The sequence below is a fragment of the Parasteatoda tepidariorum genome, chromosome 4, assembly GCF_043381705.1.
Source record: "Parasteatoda tepidariorum isolate YZ-2023 chromosome 4, CAS_Ptep_4.0, whole genome shotgun sequence".
Taxonomy (NCBI): Eukaryota; Metazoa; Arthropoda; class Arachnida; order Araneae; family Theridiidae; genus Parasteatoda; species Parasteatoda tepidariorum.
Window position 1 is genome coordinate 15324507 of NC_092207.1, and position 20324 is coordinate 15344830.

Here is a 20324-nt window from a genome sequence, read left to right on the forward strand (position 1 = left end):
AACCGGGAGCATGTAAAAAAAGGAATGAAAAAAATGGAATAAGAACCACCTCCTTCTCATTAGCAACGGAAAAGTTGCTGCGTCTATTCATTAAGAGCAAGAAATGGATCCCATTTCTCCACTTCCCCCTTTTATTCTGACCACCCCCATCGAACCTGAATTCGAATTTCTTTGTATTAGTAATCAAGACCCAAATTCAAGCCCTTAAATCTCGTAATAAAGCTCTCGAACGCGGCGTTCGTAATTGGGATTTGTTTTCGTCTCGGGGAACATTATTGTATTTGGAAAACGTTCCATTCTTAAGATCGGTCCACCCTTCGCTACCCCCAGCCTTTACTTCAAGATGATCCTCATGGTAATTTTTTTCCCTTCGGACTTTAATTGGACTCGTGCTCTGTTATGATGTTTTTTTTTTCCTACGGTGTGATGTCTTCATTTTGTGTGCACTGACTACAAATCTGTAAATGGAAACGTTTTGGAGTGGTGATTATTGTGCAACGTCCAACTGCAGTTCTGCAATCAATACTGCAGTTTGTACTTCACTGTGACAACTGATTTAAACAATTTTTTTATTGTTTAAGATTACACATTAATAAAGTTTTAAAATTCGATGTCTTAAGCCATAGTTCTACTTGATATAAGTAGAACTATGGCTTACTAGAACTAAGTAGAACTAGACTTGGCTTAGTAGAACTAAGTAGAACTAGAACTACTTCATCAGTGCAACAGTTACACTGATGAAGGTTGCCCTTTGAGCATCCGAAACAGCTGTCTGTATTTTATAAATATTTTTGTGCTCTTTAATGTTGTTTTGCCCTAGTTTGTATCCTGATTACATATTTTGATTGAACCATTTTTATGTGGGCTTGTTGGCACAGTTGATCAGTTTTGATTGCATCCAACATATTAAACAGTCTATTCCGTTTGGGTAATAATTCAATTAGTTGACTATCACAAAACAGCTTAATTAGAACTATATAAGGTTAAGGTGTAGAAGTGGAGGTCCCTGGGTTTGGTGATGATTCTCGTTCGGTTTTGCTAAAACCCCGTTACTGGTTACCATGTTATTTTTAGCTGTCTTTGCTTTCAATGATGTCACCTTCGGGTTACCGCAACTTTTGTTTACCGTTATGGGATCAGTTCTCGGTTTATTTTCTTATATATTAGTTTATTTTCAAATCACTAAATATGAGAGGCAGCCCCGATTGTAAAGTATTGTCCTAAATAATATACATTGGTTATATTGCGTTGGATTTATTGCTTACATTAATAAATAAAAATTAGTAATGTTATTGATTCAACTAAAACATTAGTACTTGAACTTTCAAACCAAAATTAATCGCCCTCAAATTTTTTTAGAATTTTAATTTTTTTGGTATTTTATTTTCGGTTTTACGTTAAGAAATACTCCAATGTTTCAAATATTCCAATGCTCCTAATTACTTACTATTTGTATTTTTAAAGATAGGAATGATTTCGTAGTCTTGTTGTTTGCTGAAATAAAAAGAAAAAAGAAAGAAACCTGTAATTATTTTTACAATATTCATTTACACTAACTCGATGTTTGTATTGCCACAGATCCACATATTGAATTAAATGTTTATAAACAAACGCCTCTCTTAACCATTGCCAAAATATTTTTTCTGATTCAGTTTTCGTGTAAACAAATTGATACATATTTCCGACATATCGTTCTTTAAAAGTCAAAGAAATGTGAGGCTTATTTCTCAAATATTACTCAACAATGCGTCGAACTAAATAAAATCAAGAACAAAAAAAAAATTCTCATCTGTCTCATTCCTATCTAAGTATGCAAAGAAATAGAATCTTCTAAAAAGAAATTTTATTTGTATTTCTCATTTGGTTTCTGGTTCTCGAACAAAGTACATATGCTCCACCCTTCTCTCCCTAGAAACATCACCCTCCACACCGCCTGTAAAAAAAAAAAAAAAAAAAAAAAAAAAAAAAAAAAAAAAAAAAAAAAAAAGATTTTTCTAAAGATTGGGCAAGCCCATTAGATAGCTTCGGCGCTGAAAATAAAGTTATGTTCTAAAACTACTTTACTTGAAAAAGAAGAATGGTGGTGGAAGAAAAACAAATCGAGAACATCTCGTTGAAGAATCCCCTCCTCGCCCCTTTTACCCCTTTCCTTACACCCCAGTCCCCAAGAGTGTCAGCGTGTGTTGTAGTATATGTTTTATAGATTGTATTAGAGCAAGAATGGATAGGACGTGTTATGAAAGCCTTAGTACTGAAAATGCGCTGAGTAGGTTGAAAATAATGTTTTGTTATATATATTAGGGGGGACATAAAGGTTTTATGTCGTTTCTGTTTTTTGAAAATTTTTAGAATTTGTTTAGCAGGATAATGTGCAAATGAAGTAATTTTTGCGTGTGTCATAATTTCCGCCATAAAAGGAAACGTATGTTTTATTATCTAACAAATGATGATATTCTTACCTTTCATGTAATTTTTTTTTATCCATCTTTTGCGTGTAAATTGTGTTAAATAATAAAGGATTAGCCGCTATTTATTCGCAAATTTAAATGGAAAAAAAAAATTCACAGCAGCTTTATATGTAAAATGTATTATTAAGACTCAGTACTGTTTTAAATATATAAAAGTAATTTTGGATTTTTTTTAAACTTTTTTTTTTTCACTGTTTAATTATTTCTCATCTTATTATTATTCATATTATAAAAGTGTTTAGCATTGCTTTCATTTTTTTATCATAGTTAAAATATTTCTTATTGCTTAAATTTATTATGATTTTTCATTTCGCTCTGTTAAAGCATTTCTCATTCTTTTAATGTTTTAATATCCTTAATACACACTATAAATGTTCGTTGTTTTGTTTTCTTATTTTCAGTATTTGTTTCTAGTATCGCACTATTTTTTACGTTCTTAAAACTTTCATCAACGTTTGTAATTTTATGATTATTATTCACACATTGACAAAAAATCATATTTAAATACTAAAGTTTTAGTGACTAAAATCACATCAAAAACTAACTTAATAGAAAAAACTGTATAAACGCTTGTTATCTCTTATAATTCTTGTAGCGACTACGCCTTTTTAAAAAGAGCAGTCAACTCAAGACAAAAATAAGTAAAAATTACTATGCCAAGCAATTAAACTATAAACATCATTGTTTAATTATTTTACTTAACTAATTAAAAGAAGTAAACAAATATAAAAACAGAAAAAAAAAGTATTGGTGAGTAGACTGTTTGAAATTAAACATAAAATATTTGATTACTGTATTTAAAAAAATTCTATTTACTTTCTAAGTTTTTGATAACACATTTAATTGAAAGAACTGAACTTAAAACATTTAATTTTAATATTATATTAAATTAATAAAGCTACATAAAAAATAATACAAAAGCATAGCATATGAACAAGATTTGTTTAATACCGTGACAAAAACCATTTGAAAACTAACTTTAAAAATAAAATAAAAGAACTATGTAAACGCTTGTTATATCTTTCAATTCTTGTAGTGAGTGGCTACGCCTTTTTAAAAAAGAGCATCCAACTCAAGAGACAAAAATAAAATTAAGAAGTAAAAGAAAATCCTTGCCTAAAGATTCAGCAAACGAAATGAATTTCATTTAAAGCACCTGTCTATATATAAAGTGCAGAATCCGGTAACAGTGGTAATTACACTTTGGAGAAAGATGTTTTAAAATGTATACATATGTATTGTTTTATGAAAAAAATTATATTTACCTTATGAGTTTTTTTAACACATTTAATTAAATGAACTGAACATAGCACATTTAATTTTAATATTATTAAATAAATAACACTATATAAAAAATAAGTTAAATACAAAAGCATAGCTTAAGAATAAGATTTGTTTAATACCGTGACAAAAACCACATTGAAAACTAACTTTAAAAAATAAAAAAAAAATAAAAAAACTATGTAAACGCTTGTTATATCTTTCAATTCTTGTAGTGAGTGGCTACGCCTTTTTAAAAAAGAGCATCCAACTCAAGAAACAAAAATAAAATTAAGAAGTAAAAAAAAATCCTTGCCTAAAGATTCAGCAAACGAAATGAATTTCATTTAAAACACCTGTCTATATATAAAGTGTAGAATCCGGTAACAGTGGTAATTACACTTTGGAGAAAGATGTTTTAAAATGTATATCCCATCACCTGTTGAGTGACAGTGGGCAGGAATACAGTTGTCAAGGAGTAAAAGTTAACCAGAGAGGGCGTAAAATACAGGAGTATCTTATTGGAATTAACCGTGGGAAACTCTCTTTTTTTTAATCAACTTTTTCAATGAACTCCTCTCAACTTATTGTTCGTGTTCGTAAAGTGATTGATTTTTTATTTATTTTAAAAACTGTTTTAATTTTTTAAACGTCTTTGTGAACCTACTGGATTTTAAACAAAGGTTGTCTGTTTGAGTTATTACAACGTCTTAATTCTTATGTTCTGAATATTTTTGACAAGAAATTTTTTTTTAAGTTTATTCGCTTTAGAGTTTTCACTCTTATTGATTTGATTTTTATTACAATTCGATTTGATAAAAATTGATTCCTTATTTTTTTATGACTGTTATAAATCTTTAGCCTGTGACTTTTGAACAAGTTTAATAAAATAATCGCCACTGTATCTTAAGTTCTTTTGTCCTGAAGTTAGTCTAAGAATTCTATTGATGAAGGATTGTTAGCAGGGATACAGTACTTGAAATAGTTATTTATTTATTCTAAAAATGAGATGTTCTTTTAAATGTGTGTACACCCTAAATAGTTCATGATCAAATTGCGTAAACAGTACCGGCACTCAGGGTAACGGTACTTTTTACCGTAAACTCCTTTTTTGCCGGAACATGCTACGGAACAAAAGAAAAATCTAATCTATCTTAATTTTTACAGTAATAATTACAATAAAATCACTGAATCACTATAAGTAAATAAATATTACTACAAAAATTACAATATAATATTTCACGGTAAATTGGATTTATGATGATGCACCCAAAGTGCTGGTACTTTATATGACACTGTTATTTTCAATTATGTTTCACAAACTTTTCTTGAGTATAATATAAATTAATTAAAATATTTTCTAAATAAATAAAATGATATAAAAACCAGATAAAATAATTTTTAAAGCTAAGTATTATAACATGGTGTTTTGAATTTTTAAAATTATTTTATTTTTATACAGTTCTGAGTACTGTTTTAACTTCAAGAAAAGGTAAAAGTGATTTTTTATTTATTTATTTTTTCATTCAAGATCGGGCAAACTAATGAACTATACAAAATCGGCACTAAAATGATGATTTAAACGATGTATAGGAAGTGAATCAGTTTTCTTTCATAGACTGATATTGCTTCAATATAAACGTGATTATCAGTATAAATTAGCTGAATACTCAAAATGTTTTAAAAATGGTAATCAGCTCCTACCAACAATTCCCACACCCTTTCGTCGTTAAAATCTGAAATAAACGGCGAACTTATGTTTTTTCAAATCACGTTTTTAAAGTCTCCATCTTTACCTAGATCCCAGAGAGGTAGTTGCCTATTTATCCGATAAAGCGACCAAATTAGTGCCGATTCCCGTGGAAAATGATGGAATAAACCATTCGTGTTTCTGATCTAGACAGGAAACCGCTTGGCGGAGGGGGAGTTTTCTTGAAGGTCATGGAAGTGACTAATTAAACAATGATGAGGGACGCTTGGCCAGCTTGGAACAATACCGCACCACACTGTTCAGAACGTGTAATGAGCGAAAGGGGGGTGGCGGAGGAAGCAAAAGCTTTATCTGTCCATCGTAATTACTTGACCATAAAAGGTGGGAACTTTTCTTTTTGGATAAATGCAAGACGTGACAAGATCGAACAATCTTCTGTTTGCACGCTTTTATGATCCCGATTATTATTATAGCTGTTGTATATGTGGAATTATAATGAAATTATTATGATGCCACCTCCACCGCCCCCTTCAAGCGTTGACCAGGTGGCGATGGGAACTAATTTGGTGTAGGTTCATTCATTGGGAAGTGCTATTGTGATCGAGAGGAAGTTGCATACACCTTGAGGAAATGACGTCATGTTTATTAATCCTTTATCTTCTTGAATAAGATTGGTAATGATGTCGATTCGCCATGTAATGTTTATCTTATATTTATGATTAATAACATCACCTGATTGGAATTATTGATTGATAAGTCAAACAAACAAGGACAGTTCTTTAAAGATTTATCATTTGTTTTCTTATTATATTTCCGAAGGACAGGAAATATTATATTTTATTGCGTTATGTCTTAATATGATTTCCTATCATATAATTCTTCGGTTTGAATTTACTTATTTTGCGGTGAATATTTTAATATTTAAAGACAAAAGAATTAATTGATTTAAATTATATTCAGAGGTCATTCTTTAATTAAGTTAAAAATTATAATTATTCTTCAACCATATGTTTAATATTATACAGTTTATTCATTTAAATTTTTATATATTTTATTTTCAATAAAATATATTTTACTATAAAATCGTTCCTCCAAAACTAAATTGCTTATCAGAACAAGCGAAAATCTTTCAATTATAGGATTAAAAATTCAAAAAACTCAATAAATCCCCCCAAAAAAACTCAGATTGAAAAAAAACAAAGAAATATAATTTTGTGCTCTTTTTGAGCCAATAATCTGTTGAAATTGTGTAATTCATTCTAGTTTCACATTAAACCAGCAAATCTTATTTTATGTAACTTTCTGCTCAGGATATTTTGATAGATATTTCCTTTCTCTCAAAGAGTTAAGATGATCTTCTTCCTGAATTGCAAGAACCCAATTGTCATATAATTAAATTTTAAATATTACTTTAATCTAGGAGATTTTATATAAGTTTATACTCGCTATTATAATTTGCAAAAAAACTTTCTTAAAAAATGCAAAAAAAAACTATCTTTCTAGGAAATAGCATTATGTTGTTGTGTGTAATCTATTAAAGTTTATTATAAAATAAATTAATATTGTTTTTATATTATATCTGCATGAACTTAGAAGTTCTTACAAAATTGTGATAGTCTTTCAAAAATGTGTAAACGCGCGCTTTTCAAAACAATGTAATTCACATACGGTGTTGCCTGTTTTGACTTGAAGTTTAATGTTTAGTTTACATGGATTTTTTTTTAACTATCTATCAATAAATCTTTAAATATTGCTTGAATTTGATAACTTACGGTTCGCTTTTCAAAGTCACACAACAAAAAGAACTGGAAGAATTCGAATCAACTTTCAAAAACTTCGAAACAAATGCGAATGTAATTGTTTTTAAACTACGATTTAATAAATCTTTTTAAGTACTGCATAAATTATAGAAATTCATTTATTTATAAAATAAATGCTCTCTAATTGAAGTCCTACTACACAAAGAACCTACAAATTCTTCAGCTGTGACGGTAAATAACCTCGCCCATCTTTCCAAAATTTAAGCAGTTTATATTGTTGATGAGATAAAGTTTTCATTTGTAATACACGGTTTGTTGGCGATCATTCTTTACCGCCACTGCTTAAGAAAACCTGTACAATACAAATTAAGAAGAAGCCAAATGATTCCCATTCCCAAGAAAAGAACCAATCGGTGTAGTTCTGTCTCATCCCAAATGTCGCGTACAGGACAGTTTCTGATCATTATGAGACTATCTGAAGGCCATGAAGTCTCCTGATGAATTGGAGGACCGGAAGTGCGTGCTCGACACCCACCCTTTTGGATGAATATGGACGACACGAAATTATCATTTAATTGTTTCTGTTCGCTTGGAAGAGCCTTTACCTTGACCACCTTGTGATTTAGTGCTATCGTAACTTTCAGGTTTCGGTTGGCACAGAATGCCTTACATAAATGGCGCGGAAGGAAGGATGGTTGATTATTTTGAGTTGGTGGAATTTTTACCATTGTTGTATGCCTTTCTTTTCATTCTGATTCACATACTGAAAGTCATGTAATTGACTCTATTGTTATTAGTCTCTTTATTTGATTGCTCTCTTCTGTTTGTTTACGATGACTGTTTATAAATTAGCCTAAATGGCTTATTAGTTTTATACCTGGAAATCGGATTCTCTAAGAGCTGCATACCATATTGTATTCCAGTCAATAAACATTTGTGAAATTGGATGGCTATAGTTTATTAGCCTAAGCACTAGAGTTTACTTTTTTTTAAAAAAATGTTAATTTATAAAAAGATATTAGTGAACTTTTAATACAATAATTATAGACTGATTATCGTCCTAAATTGTTTATTTAAAAAAACTGAAATTTTATATTTGTACATGCTGTGCTTTCAATATTGTTTGATTGTAATAAAATAATAACTGAATACATCAAATTTTGGTGAAAATACAATCTAATTTCAATTGTTTAATCATAAATTTATTTTGATTTTGTATTAAAGAAAAATAAGATAATTCGTGTTCCAATTCAAACGAAACTATTATTTACTAAGACTGAACGAATAGTTATAATAATAAAATTTTTAAAAAAATTGTACGTATTTTGTCTAACAGTTTAATTTCTGTGAATAAGATTGAATTATAAAAAGTGATGTAGCACATCTGAAACATGTTTATAACGTTTGATAGAAAATTATAAACTAACTCAAGTGCAATATATACATCCCATCTTCGTTGATTTGTAAGCTATACTTGCTTTTTTAGCTGGTTTTTTTACAAAATTATATCGTTAATAATTTGATTACAAATAACCTGGTCATTTCCCATATTCTTCGCAAACAATAGAATCAAAAACAAGTTTTGAGCAAATCGTCATTCTTTATATCATTCGAAAGTCTAATTTATTCCCTTCGCCATATTTATATAAAATACAGTGCTATGACATAAAATGCAATAATTTAGCATCTCAAAAACCATGAAAATCAAATTCCCCACTCTGTGCCAATTCCTTCTCCGTGAAACAATAGATATCTTTTAAGAGTGCTTGCATTTTTAACCCTGCATGGTCAGTAACCCGAGTATTGCTCTGTGACCTTGCCGCTAGCGTCTCTCCCTCCTCACTTTGTGTGTGTGTGCCAGTGTCACATCGAGATTGGCACCGCACGCCAGCGTCTCTGTCGCGTATACACTTGAGGTAGATGAATAAAAATATAAATAAAGGCGTGGATCAGTTAGTTCTTGCACGCGGAAAAAGATTCAGCAAGCCCTCCGGCGTTGTTACATCATCTGCAATTCTGAAAGTAACTGTTTTCTTCTATGGATGCCTTTATTGTTTCTTCCAAATCCATAAAGAAAGGCCGATTTCGTTTAGTTTTATTTGTGAAATAAGTTGATGAAATGGGCGTTTTTTTATGTCAATTATTATTGGTTGTTGTTTAAAAAAAAAGAAGAAAAAAATATATTCTTGTAGTTTTCTTTTTGTTTTTATTTGATTGTTTTCTAACTTTGACGGTTAAGTATCTGAATTTAGTACTGTCTTGTTTTATCATTTTAAAATGTTATTAGGTGTTTTGTTTCAGAAATTTAATTAAGCATTTATTTTTTAAATAAGGAAAAATAACTACTTTTTCTTAAGATAGTGTTTAAGTTGTAAATAATTTTTTTTCTAACTAGTCTATGAAATGATATTTTATATTTCTGAATATTTGCTAACCGTCATTGATACGTTTAAAAGCATGTCGATAAATGAGTTAGCATGGTGAAGTTAGATTGGAAATTTAAAGGACGCCATACCATGGGAGAAACTTTTCATTGCAAATTCTGTTTCACCTCCATAACCAATGTGAAATATAGAAAAAGTGAGTTCAGGCAAACTTAGAGTAAGTCTCTAAGTTTCAAAATTTGCTTCTTTTTTTTATTTGAAACTTCATGCATTACTACTCTTGGTTTGCTTGAACTTTTTCTATACGTTAAATTTTAAATTACCTATGGAGATGAAAGAGAATTTGGGATGAGAAATTTCACCCGTCGTACACTGCTAGGAGTTTCTTGAACAAAATAAACAATTTATTTTTAAATGTTATTTTACCAAACTCAAACAAAACATATATAGGGTGTTATTCAATATGTTAACTGTGAGAAAAACCATTTATTAATTGCTTTCACCTAATATGGTTGAACAACCAGAATTTTATCGCATCAACTAGACCCACCTAATGAAGCCATTAAAGTCCTTGTAGCTGTGTGCATGGTTTAGCCGAGAGCGCTAATCTGTCAATCTCATGACAGAACAGGAGTTTGATCCTCAGCACCGACACCAAAATTATTTCCTCCATTCAACATATGGAGAACTTCTCTTCCCTGCACTCCCCAATTTGTGACTCCGGACTATTAGAATATGATTCTCTCATTCACCCATAGATGGCAGCACCTTAACTCCAATGTCTAATGAAAAGCATAGTACGAATACTCAGTTCAATTTTTTTACGGTCTTCAAACCATGCTAGTTGTAAACGGTTTCAAAACCGTAAATGTAAAAAATGTCTTTTACCTTAAACTTTACTGTTAATTGAGTTGACAGGCTGCTGCCGGTTATTCTTCCATAAGTACGGGTTGAGCTTAAAATTTCAACTTTTTCTGGGTAAAATTAAAAAGCTCTATGAACATGCACCACAATGCCATTTTATTATAATCTTTGTAATTTCGATTTAGGAGGCAACTTATCTTTATTCCATGCTTTTTTTTACTTTAACTAATATATTGAATATCCACTTAACATAAATCAATGTAATATCATTCAATTTGATAAGGATACTATGTGTTATTTAATATCATATTCACTCTCACGAGCCTATTAAAATCATACTGTGTATGTTTTTAGATCTCATTAGTCCAAAAGATGTCATTTTATTTCTTACTTATCTTCCGAATACATAGATATTTGTTTTTCTTTCTTTTTTTATATTTTTTATTTATTTTATTATGCAAATAATGTTTAAGTAGGCAGTTGTATAATATTATACTACTACATCTCCTTACTACAATAATTCATCTAGTTATAAAATAACGACAGCTTTTAAAGCTCTTGTGGTTTTTCCCATAATTATTAAAAATAAATAAAAACATAAATATTCTAAAATTGCCCATACTGAAGTAAAATTAGTATGATATTGGTTTTTGAGTGGAAATTAATTAACCCATTTGAAGTATAAAAATATTTTTCAATTTCTTAATGACTTATCTTTAACTCTTCAAAAATAGTCGTTCACAAGACTAGAATATGTAATTTTTGCGTCGATTGCAGATTTTATTTATTTTGAGGCTATCAGAAGAATGCAAAATAAAAGCCGACACAGGAATAAAAAAAGAAAAGGAAGAGCAAAGCGCATCCCTGTGTCACTTTGATAGATGAGGAAGCGCCCATCTTTCATTGAAGATAGTCCATCCGCCGCATGCTTTCATCCCTATTAGCCGACACAATTAGGAGCGTTGGCCATGCATGAAATTCGAGCTCTTTTTCTTATTTTCTGTGAGGAAAAAAGAATCCATGGAAGCAGAATATCTCCACCCCCTAGTTCCAAAACACATGATTTGAATGCCGGTGTTTGCTGTCTCTTTTTCTTGAAAATTGTGGGCTTTTACTGAATTCCAATTTTTGTTCGTGTTCTCTATGTGCTGGTCTTAAATATCAAAAGAAAAACAGTGGCGATTTTTAGTTGTTGTTACTGGAACCTAATATGATTGTTTATGTCTTAGTTTTTGAGGAATCCTTCGGTGCTTTTTACCTTTCCAAATATATGTTTTATATCTCAAATTTGATATGAATCTCAATTACAAGTTGTTATGATAAGGCTTGAAGGCATTTTTTTTTCAAAAATAAGACTTACATTAAATTTTATTGCTCTCTACTTAAAAACATATATAAAAAATATATAAATTATTTCATATCGCTAATATTTGGAGTTAGCATAAGTTCAGTTACGGTATACTGTTATTTTTCTGTTTAAATATTTATCAATATCATTTTTCTAACAGGCACTTGAGTAAATCTAATGGCCCAGCGTTAAAAATTAAAAGGGTTTAACGATTCAAGCTATATTAAGAAACACTTCTTTTTTTTTTTTTGTAAAAATCACATTTATTTAAAAGCCACACATGAATGAACAAAATTAAAGTAACCGTAACGGGTTAGTAATAACCTTGCAATATATATAGAAAAACCCATAACGNTCTATATATATATATAAACCTGTAACGGGTTAGTTTAAACCTCATATTCCAAAAGCTATCTTCTCAAAATTCCACAACTCTCTGGTGTACCATAAAAATCTTGTGCTTTTATTTTTAATTTATCTCGTTATAAGTTTTGTTTCTTTTATTAATTCTTTTGTTAGTAAGATATTTTTTTAATATTTTTAGAATAAGGGCAACACTGATAAACCTAATTCTGTTCATTTTTTTAAAAAATTAGATTAGTGGATGTTGCAATTTTTTTTTTGTCTAGCTTTTCCAAACTTATGATGATTATTATAAATCTACACCATGGGCAAATTTCATTCTGTGAATATATTTGAAAATCATTTCTGCACCATATTATACACTTCATACTTCTGCTTATGATTGCAATTCTTCTCCTCTTCATTTGCTATTATTCGCACATTTTAGCAATTAATTTCCTGCACCTGGTGTCACACTTTATCTTGTGCATATGTTTGCAATTTATTTTCTGTACTGTGTGACACTCTGTATCTTGTTAATATGTATGCTATTCATTTTTCCCAGGCATATACGCGATATTTTAATACATCTTTCACTCTTAAAGATGATTGCAACTTGAAGCTTGACAAAAACAAATCACACGAATGTCTACTGCAAAAACATTATTTTGATCAAATAAATTTTATAATTCTCGTTTTAGCAATTTGATATATAGTTTTATTTGTGAAATAAATCTTTTCATCAAAAACACTGATTTATTGTCTCAACCCTATTTGTAAGTTTATTAAGATGGCATCTTATACAAACACCAGGGCTAAATCATAAAATTATTTATATCTTATAAAACTTCCTGAATCACTTACATTTAAATGTCCTTGCATAAACGGCATTGACAATTTCAACCAACAAACTACCTTTTTTCTTAATGATTGTCGAAAAATATAAATAATTGTACTTTATTTAGTGTTCCATTTTACTTGATGGGATTCTTTAAGCTAATAGTGCATTAATGGAAAACCGTATATGTAAAAGAATTGGATTTTTTTTATTTATTATTCTTTAATCATAAAAGTTAAACCTGAGTAAATAATGTGCTTCAGAAAATTGTCAGGACTACTTTCGTGAATTGGTGATCAAATTAAATTGCCTCGTGATCTTTACCTGCTTCACTTGTGATCAAAATTAATTTTATTTCTGATAGGCTACTCTCGATGAAAAGCATTTATTGCATTTATTTCTCCCAGACAATCTTATTACTGGTAGCGAGGTCTACAATTATGTTTCCTGAAAAGGTATTTAGCCATTATTCTGTTTTGTAACCGTTACTTTTTCGAAATAGGATCTAATTTCATTGCCTGAAGGTTGATTTTATGTATTCAGAAAGCTATTTTTCTGAGCTGCATCAAATTGGGCATGAAATATCATAAATTATTTATATTTCTGACAGCCCTATCAAAAATGTAGTGTAAATATCGTACTAAGATACTTTAAAATATTTAATTGACCTAAAAGTACTATTCATTTTCAGTCGAATTTTAGGAATTGTTTCTTGGTTTTTAGATTATAATCATGTTGCATTTCCTGTTAATATACCGAGTGTCATTAAATATTAATTGAGTTTTGCTTGGAGCTACATTTTAGTATCGTTTAATGAATTGCACTATAGGGTTATGTTTAAGTCTATGTTGATGAATTTCATTACAGAGTTATTTTTCATTCTGTATTCTTGGATTTTTTTTTTTTGCTTTTAAATTACTTGATTTGCATTTACAGGAATAGCGCAGTCTACCTTTCGTTATTCGTTACTTTAGTTCTTTTTTTCTTCATTTTTAATTTAAATTTCTGATTTAATTTTTTTTTCCATTTTATTTTATCCAGCATATAATACGTATGTATTTCCGTTCAATAATAAAATGGACGGAACAACTAAGACAAGAACTGACTGTATTTAATTTTGAAATATAAGTTCCCTTCAGTCGTTCGAAGTTAACGAAACTTCCCAAATTGTGCAATACTAGAGACATTCTACGTGCGGTATTTTTTACTGTATTATACAACTCTCAAAAATCATTACTCCTGCCATCAAACTAACTAAAACTATCAATTCCTGAAAAGGTAAAGTATAATTATTAAGGTGTCTAAAGCAACTGAGCTTAATGGAGTTATTTGTGGTGATAAAATCTGAGCGACAAAGAAGCTTTTCATTACTGTATTATAATACCTCATTCTTGATTCTTTGCGGGTACGTTATTTTTCATCTTGCATAAATAATGAAGATTCTCAAAAACACAAAACAAAATTTCTGTGCTTTATGCGTTCCCTCATGCATATGTGAATAGGCATCATTTTATGGCACTGCAGAAGGCCAGCCATCGGCACGCATCTTTGCCTATGAATGCCAAATTATTGCTAAGTGTTGAAGTTGGTCTTCTTCTCCCTTTTGAACCGGATGGCCGAGCATCAGCACCGGTAAACTGGTTTAGCGACTCGACTATTAGAGGGTGGAATTGGTAACTCAACTCATTTTGATGCAATTACAACTAACTACGCTATTCCGCCTTTTGTCCACCGTTTCTTCCCCTTTTCTTTTCAGTTGGATCTTTTCTTTTTCTCTCTAAGTCTATGCGCTTGTTATTTTCTTCTTCTTTTCTCTAATAGTTTCTTTTCTTTCATTCGTCGTGAGGCCTAAGTGGAAAAGTTGGCAGGAGACCTTATATATATATATTTGAAAGAAAAGCCCCGATGCTGAATGACCATTGTAAATAGGAGCGAAAAGGCGTTTTCTTTGATGCCTACAAGTATGTGATTCTTCGCTATTTGTAAGCAATTTGTGAAAAATTATCGAAGAAGACTTTTACGGGTGGTTTATAATTGTCTTGGTGTTCCTTTTATCAGCGCGTGCTTGTAATAATCGAAAATGAAATGCCGAAATAAACGTTTCTTTCCTAAGCTCTTTTGAAGTCATCACTCTTTGTGCCTCTTTCATCGCAGTGTCAAAGTGCTTTATTGGGTCGAAGTGGATTAAACTTCATCGGAAAGTTTATTTTGTTAACTCGGAAATTTTAGCGGCTTTTTTTTTCTTCTTCCAATAATTTGAGATGAATGGACAAGGTACTTCGTATACCAGTGTTGTTAGAGTTTAAAAAAATAGACTATTATCGCGTTTCTGTCCGTCAACAAGCTATACATTTTAACTAGATTTGTTTTTTTTTTTTAATTTTATTTTTAATCCTTTATTTTTCCTTCATTCATTTTTATTTTTATTTATTCATTTTTCCTTTACTGCCTTAATAACTGTCCGTTTTTTTTATTTTTCAAAGTTTTTTAATTACTTACTGATTAATTAATTTCCCCCATTATTATTTTTTTTTACTTTAGTCATTTATTTTGTTCTGTCATTCACTTCTTATTTTACAATTTTAATGCATTTACTCTTACTTTCTTTATTTCATTTATTCCTTTTTTTCGCCCTTATTCATTCAATTTCGAATAAAGAAAATCTTTCATACATCAGCATTTTGAAACGAAATGTTGCTTAAATGATGGAAGGATTTTTTCTGGGCTGCATATAAATAGAACAATATTGTTGTTAATTAAAGGTAACCATTATAACAACGATAAAAACGTAATTTTATGAACATAATCCAAACGTTGTGTTAAAATGTATATAGATGTGTGTCTACTGCTTTTTAATGTCGAGATTATTAAACAATTTTTCTTTTGCAGTGGTGGATGGTACTCACTACCATGACATAGCGGATATTCATGAAGCAGCATGGATACAGATGTTCCTACCGTGGACACCGGCCAACTACAGCAGCAGCAGCAACGCGTTAAGCAGGAGTCTAGTGGCTCACTTTCGGACCAACAGTATCAGCACCTGGCGGCGCCATCGGTGTTAAAAAGGGAAATGACGCCAGAAGAAGGCCAAGAGGCGGTAATAATCGCCGATCTACAGCAACAAACGAGGGTTCCTGAACGTCCATCAAGTTCCTCACGAACTCCTTGCCCGAAGTTCATCAAGAAATGCGATTCCTGCGGGCGGGAGTTTCACACTACAAACCACTATATGGAACACGTGTGTGAAGTGTCGCCGCACGTGGGACTTAATTCGACGACCACCCCTCCTTCTACGGACGGTGGTGGTAGTAGTAGACATTGTTCTGTTCCTACCTCGCACTACCCGTCCGCGGGAGTCGGGGCTTCTAGCAGCCTATTTTGCAATGAGCTGTCCAACAGCTCAGCTAGCGACGTGGAGAACTTCACCGGAAAGATCGTGTACAATCCGGATGGTTCCGCTTTCATTTTAGAGACGGCCGGTGATTCGGAGCTTAGTGATGATGATGGGAGCGAAGAATTGTTATCGCGAGCTGCCGATGACGCGGCGTCACGAATTCCTACTTCATCCCAACTCATACCACATATGGTGAACGCTCTACACATCGCTAGAAATCCGGCACTATATAGTGCTTTGTACGGACAGGCGTACAGTTTCCTTCAAGAAAAAAATAAAGTTCCTGATGTCCCTGTTATGCACAGTTTTAGAGTTTTCACGGTGCGTGATGTTACCAGTGAAACGCCAGTAACTGTTTCGCCTAGCAAATTGGACGATGATGGCTCTCTAAAGAGGCCGTCCAGTGTAAACAAAGTTAACTTTCCTATGGTAGACTATTCTTCTGTACCAATAAAACCTATATTGATGTGTTTTATGTGCAAACTTTCTTTTGGTTACGCTAAATCTTTTGTCGCCCATGCGATGGGTGAACACAACATAAATATGAACGATGAAGAAAAGAACATTATGTCCCAAAAGAACACTTCGGCAATCATACAGGGTGTCGGGAAAGAGAAAGAACCACTCTTATCATTCCTGGAACCAATTCCTAGTTCGTTAGCCCAGAATAGTGCGGGGAGTCAGAGTGGAAATATTTTCGCCCAGTCATTGCAGAGCTCATGTTCCAGTTCCTTCGGATCAAACGATCCTATGACTAATTTACTGAATGCCGTGTCTAGTGCAGTGGCTGGGGGTTATGGCTCTTCTGCAATCACGACGCTGGTTTCGGCCGTCTCCAGTCCTGTTGCGGCATTGTCAGAAATCAAACCAAGTGTCGCCAACAGTAGGGCGGAAATGAGAACTACGCCCTCTCTTACTAGTTCCTTACTTACTGCCGATAGCGATGAGGCCTTAGCTCCTGAATTGCAGGACTTAATGACGATAGAGAAGCTTGCTAAAGCTGCCGCAGCGGCTGCGGAAGCTGAATCTGCATCTTCTCTATCGCCTAGAGAACGTAAGACCACTTGCTATAATGGCCAGAACAGTGATATTGCACAAGAAGATCAAGACCTTAGGTTAAACCCATTCGATTTCAGCCCTCATCCTACATTATCATCGGCTGTATCGATGGGTTCACTAGACAGGCCTACGAGTGCTGGCAGTCACGAAAGTATGTCGCCTGGCATGTCTAGGGTATCTCCAAAGAACAATCCAACGCCAAGTCCATTACTAAATACAGTTCCTTCTCCATCACCGACTACAAGTAGTCCTGTCTGCATTTGTCCTCAACATCCGGATGGACGGGCGAACGGAGTCGAATGTCCGAAATGCGATTTAATCCTTGGCTCATCACGATCGCTGGGCGGTCATATGACAATGATGCATTCGCGAAATTCATGTAAGACGCTCAAGTGTCCTAAGTGCAATTGGCATTATAAATACCAAGAAACTTTAGAAATTCACATGAAAGAAAAACATCCTGAAAACGACTTGAGTTGCTTATACTGCCTGACTAATCAATCACATCCTAGATTAGCTCGTGGAGAAACATACACTTGCGGTTACAAACCATATCGTTGTGAAGTTTGTAATTATTCTACTACGACCAAAGGAAACCTAAGTATACACATGCAGTCTGATAAGCATATCAATAATGTGCAAGAATTGCAGAATGGTACCTTACAACCTGACCATGTTATGCCAAATCAAACTATTGCTGCTCCACCAGCATTACCTACTCCTCCAGCAGTAGTAGAAGCAGCAAAGAAACCAATTATCACAAATAAGCCTAAAGCTACCTGGAGATGTGATGTTTGCAATTATGAAACTAATGTCGCTCGCAATTTAAGAATTCACATGACAAGTGAAAAACATAATCACAATATGATGGTTCTACAGCAAAATGTTAAACACATGCAACAGATATCTGCTTTTCAACAAGCTCAAGCCCAGGCTCAGGCGCAAGCTCAAGCAATGGATCCAATGTTCAACTTTCACCCGGGTCTTCTACTGCCTTGTGATTCCCAATTACAACCAGAGGCAGCCTTAGCCGACATGGCATACAACCATGCCTTACTTATGATGGCAACTCAACAACAGCAACAACGGGCAATGGCTGCGGCCGCCGCTGCTGCAGCAGCTGCTGGTGGAAAAAGTCCTATTGGAGCACCTCTAAATCTCAGCGTTCCTCCCACATTGGACATTGATCATCCCGACCCATCCTTAAGACCTGATGTGCCGTATGATGAAAATGGTAAGCTTTTCCAATGCTGCGTGTGTCACGTTTATTCTGCCGATTCTCTGGAAGCCTTAAACCAACATGCGCAGATGGATCGAACGCGACAGCGAGAAGAAGAAGTTTTAATGGTTGTAGCTGGCACTTACATCTGCAAGCTTTGCACCTACAAAACCAATCTCAAAGCAAATTTTCAATTGCACTGTAAGACTGACAAGCATCTGCAACGCCTCCAGCATGTAAATCATGTCAAAGAAGGTGGTGCCAGCACCGAATGGAAGTTGAAATATGCAAATGTTAGTAATCCCGTACAAGTTCGTTGCAATGCTTGTGACTACTACACCAACAGCATTCATAAATTGCAGCTGCATATTGCCAGTCCCAGACACGAAGCCAATGCCAGAATCTTCTCGCATCTACAGATTGGTGTTCACTCTTTGAAGGCTGAGGCGCATTACTTCCACTGCCGTTTGTGCAATTTTTCAACAAAAGCCAAATTTAATTTGATACAGCATGTTCACTCCATCAGACATCTGCGCCATGAGAACTTCCGGCAAATGCAACTCAGAACAGAAGGACGTGATATTGATGAAGATGTCCGAGATTATGTCCTGGTAAAAGAACTGAAGGGAAACGAGAAAATTATTTTTGATGCTGATGTTGGTATGTAGTTTTCTCTCCGATCTTTGACATTTATTTCATTATTTATTTAATTATCGATGTTAATCTAGAAAGAGAAAACATTAACTTTTAAAATATTATTTTATTTTAAAGATAGTATACCTATTTTTTCAAGCACTGATCTTCGATTGAAATCCTTCTAGCGCGGTCATTCCTGATGGTTGGTCCAAATCACTAGAAAAGTTAAGATTCTGAAGATAAAATAATGTTTGAAAATAAAATAAAATTATGTTTTTCAAAAAGGAACGAGAAAAACTTTGTTTAATTAAAAAAAAATTTGAGCTTAAATATTTTCAGTTTAATGAATTTTAAAGTTACATGGATTCAAATCTGGTTTAAATTTTGTTTTATTTATCATTTCTTGAAAAAAATAAGAATTTTGGATGCATTTAAGGAAAAACGATTAAATTTGAATGTGTTAAAGAACTTATATCAGAAATAATTTGAAAAAATTATTAATTTTGTTATTTTTTTTTCGATTACAAAAATATTTTGCCTCCAAATTTAGTTATAATTGGCCCTACAAATTTTCAGGTATGTGACATAAGTTGTATCTATTTAGATTATAACTAAATTGCGTTTTTTATTTTATTTTTGCGACTATTTTTATTGCGGAATTTAATTTACCTATACAATTATCAAACTAATTAGTATGTTAGCTTTTGTAAACTCCATCTTAATTAGCCTTTGTTTTTTGAACACTTTTTAGCATTTTGTTAGTCTATTTTTTAATAAAATAATGCATATTTGTTTTCTTTTCTAAATCATTATAGGTTATTTTAACTCACTAAGACACCATTACACTCCAAAAAAGAACGATATTTTTATATGTAAAATAAATCAAAATTTTTCTAAAATTTTGAATTTGTTATTAATTAGTATTGAATCTATAATGATAATGAAAGTTAATTGAAATTTAAAAAAAGGAGAAAGTTTTGATGATTATATATTTAAAATGTCTTTTTTACTAATTCTAATTTGCAGTGTTTATTTACA

At 32.2% G+C, this 20324-nt stretch overlaps 1 protein-coding gene across 6 annotated transcripts in view; it reads left to right on the forward strand.

Annotated features, from left to right (window-relative positions):
* LOC107453499 (zinc finger homeobox protein 3) overlaps positions 1 to 20324 on the forward strand; it is a 186721-nt gene that overhangs the window by 156841 nt on the left and 9556 nt on the right. For 5 of the 6 annotated variants that reach the window (XM_071179455.1, XM_016070372.3, XM_016070362.4 and 2 more), the window contains one exon: positions 15865 to 19310. In XM_071179455.1, the coding sequence (XP_071035556.1) occupies positions 15914 to 19310 (3397 nt within the window). In that variant the 5' untranslated portion in view covers positions 15865 to 15913. Of the gene's footprint in view, positions 1 to 13351; positions 13431 to 15864; positions 19311 to 20324 lie in introns of those variants that run through there. The other variant, XM_071179457.1, reaches the window with a different exon arrangement.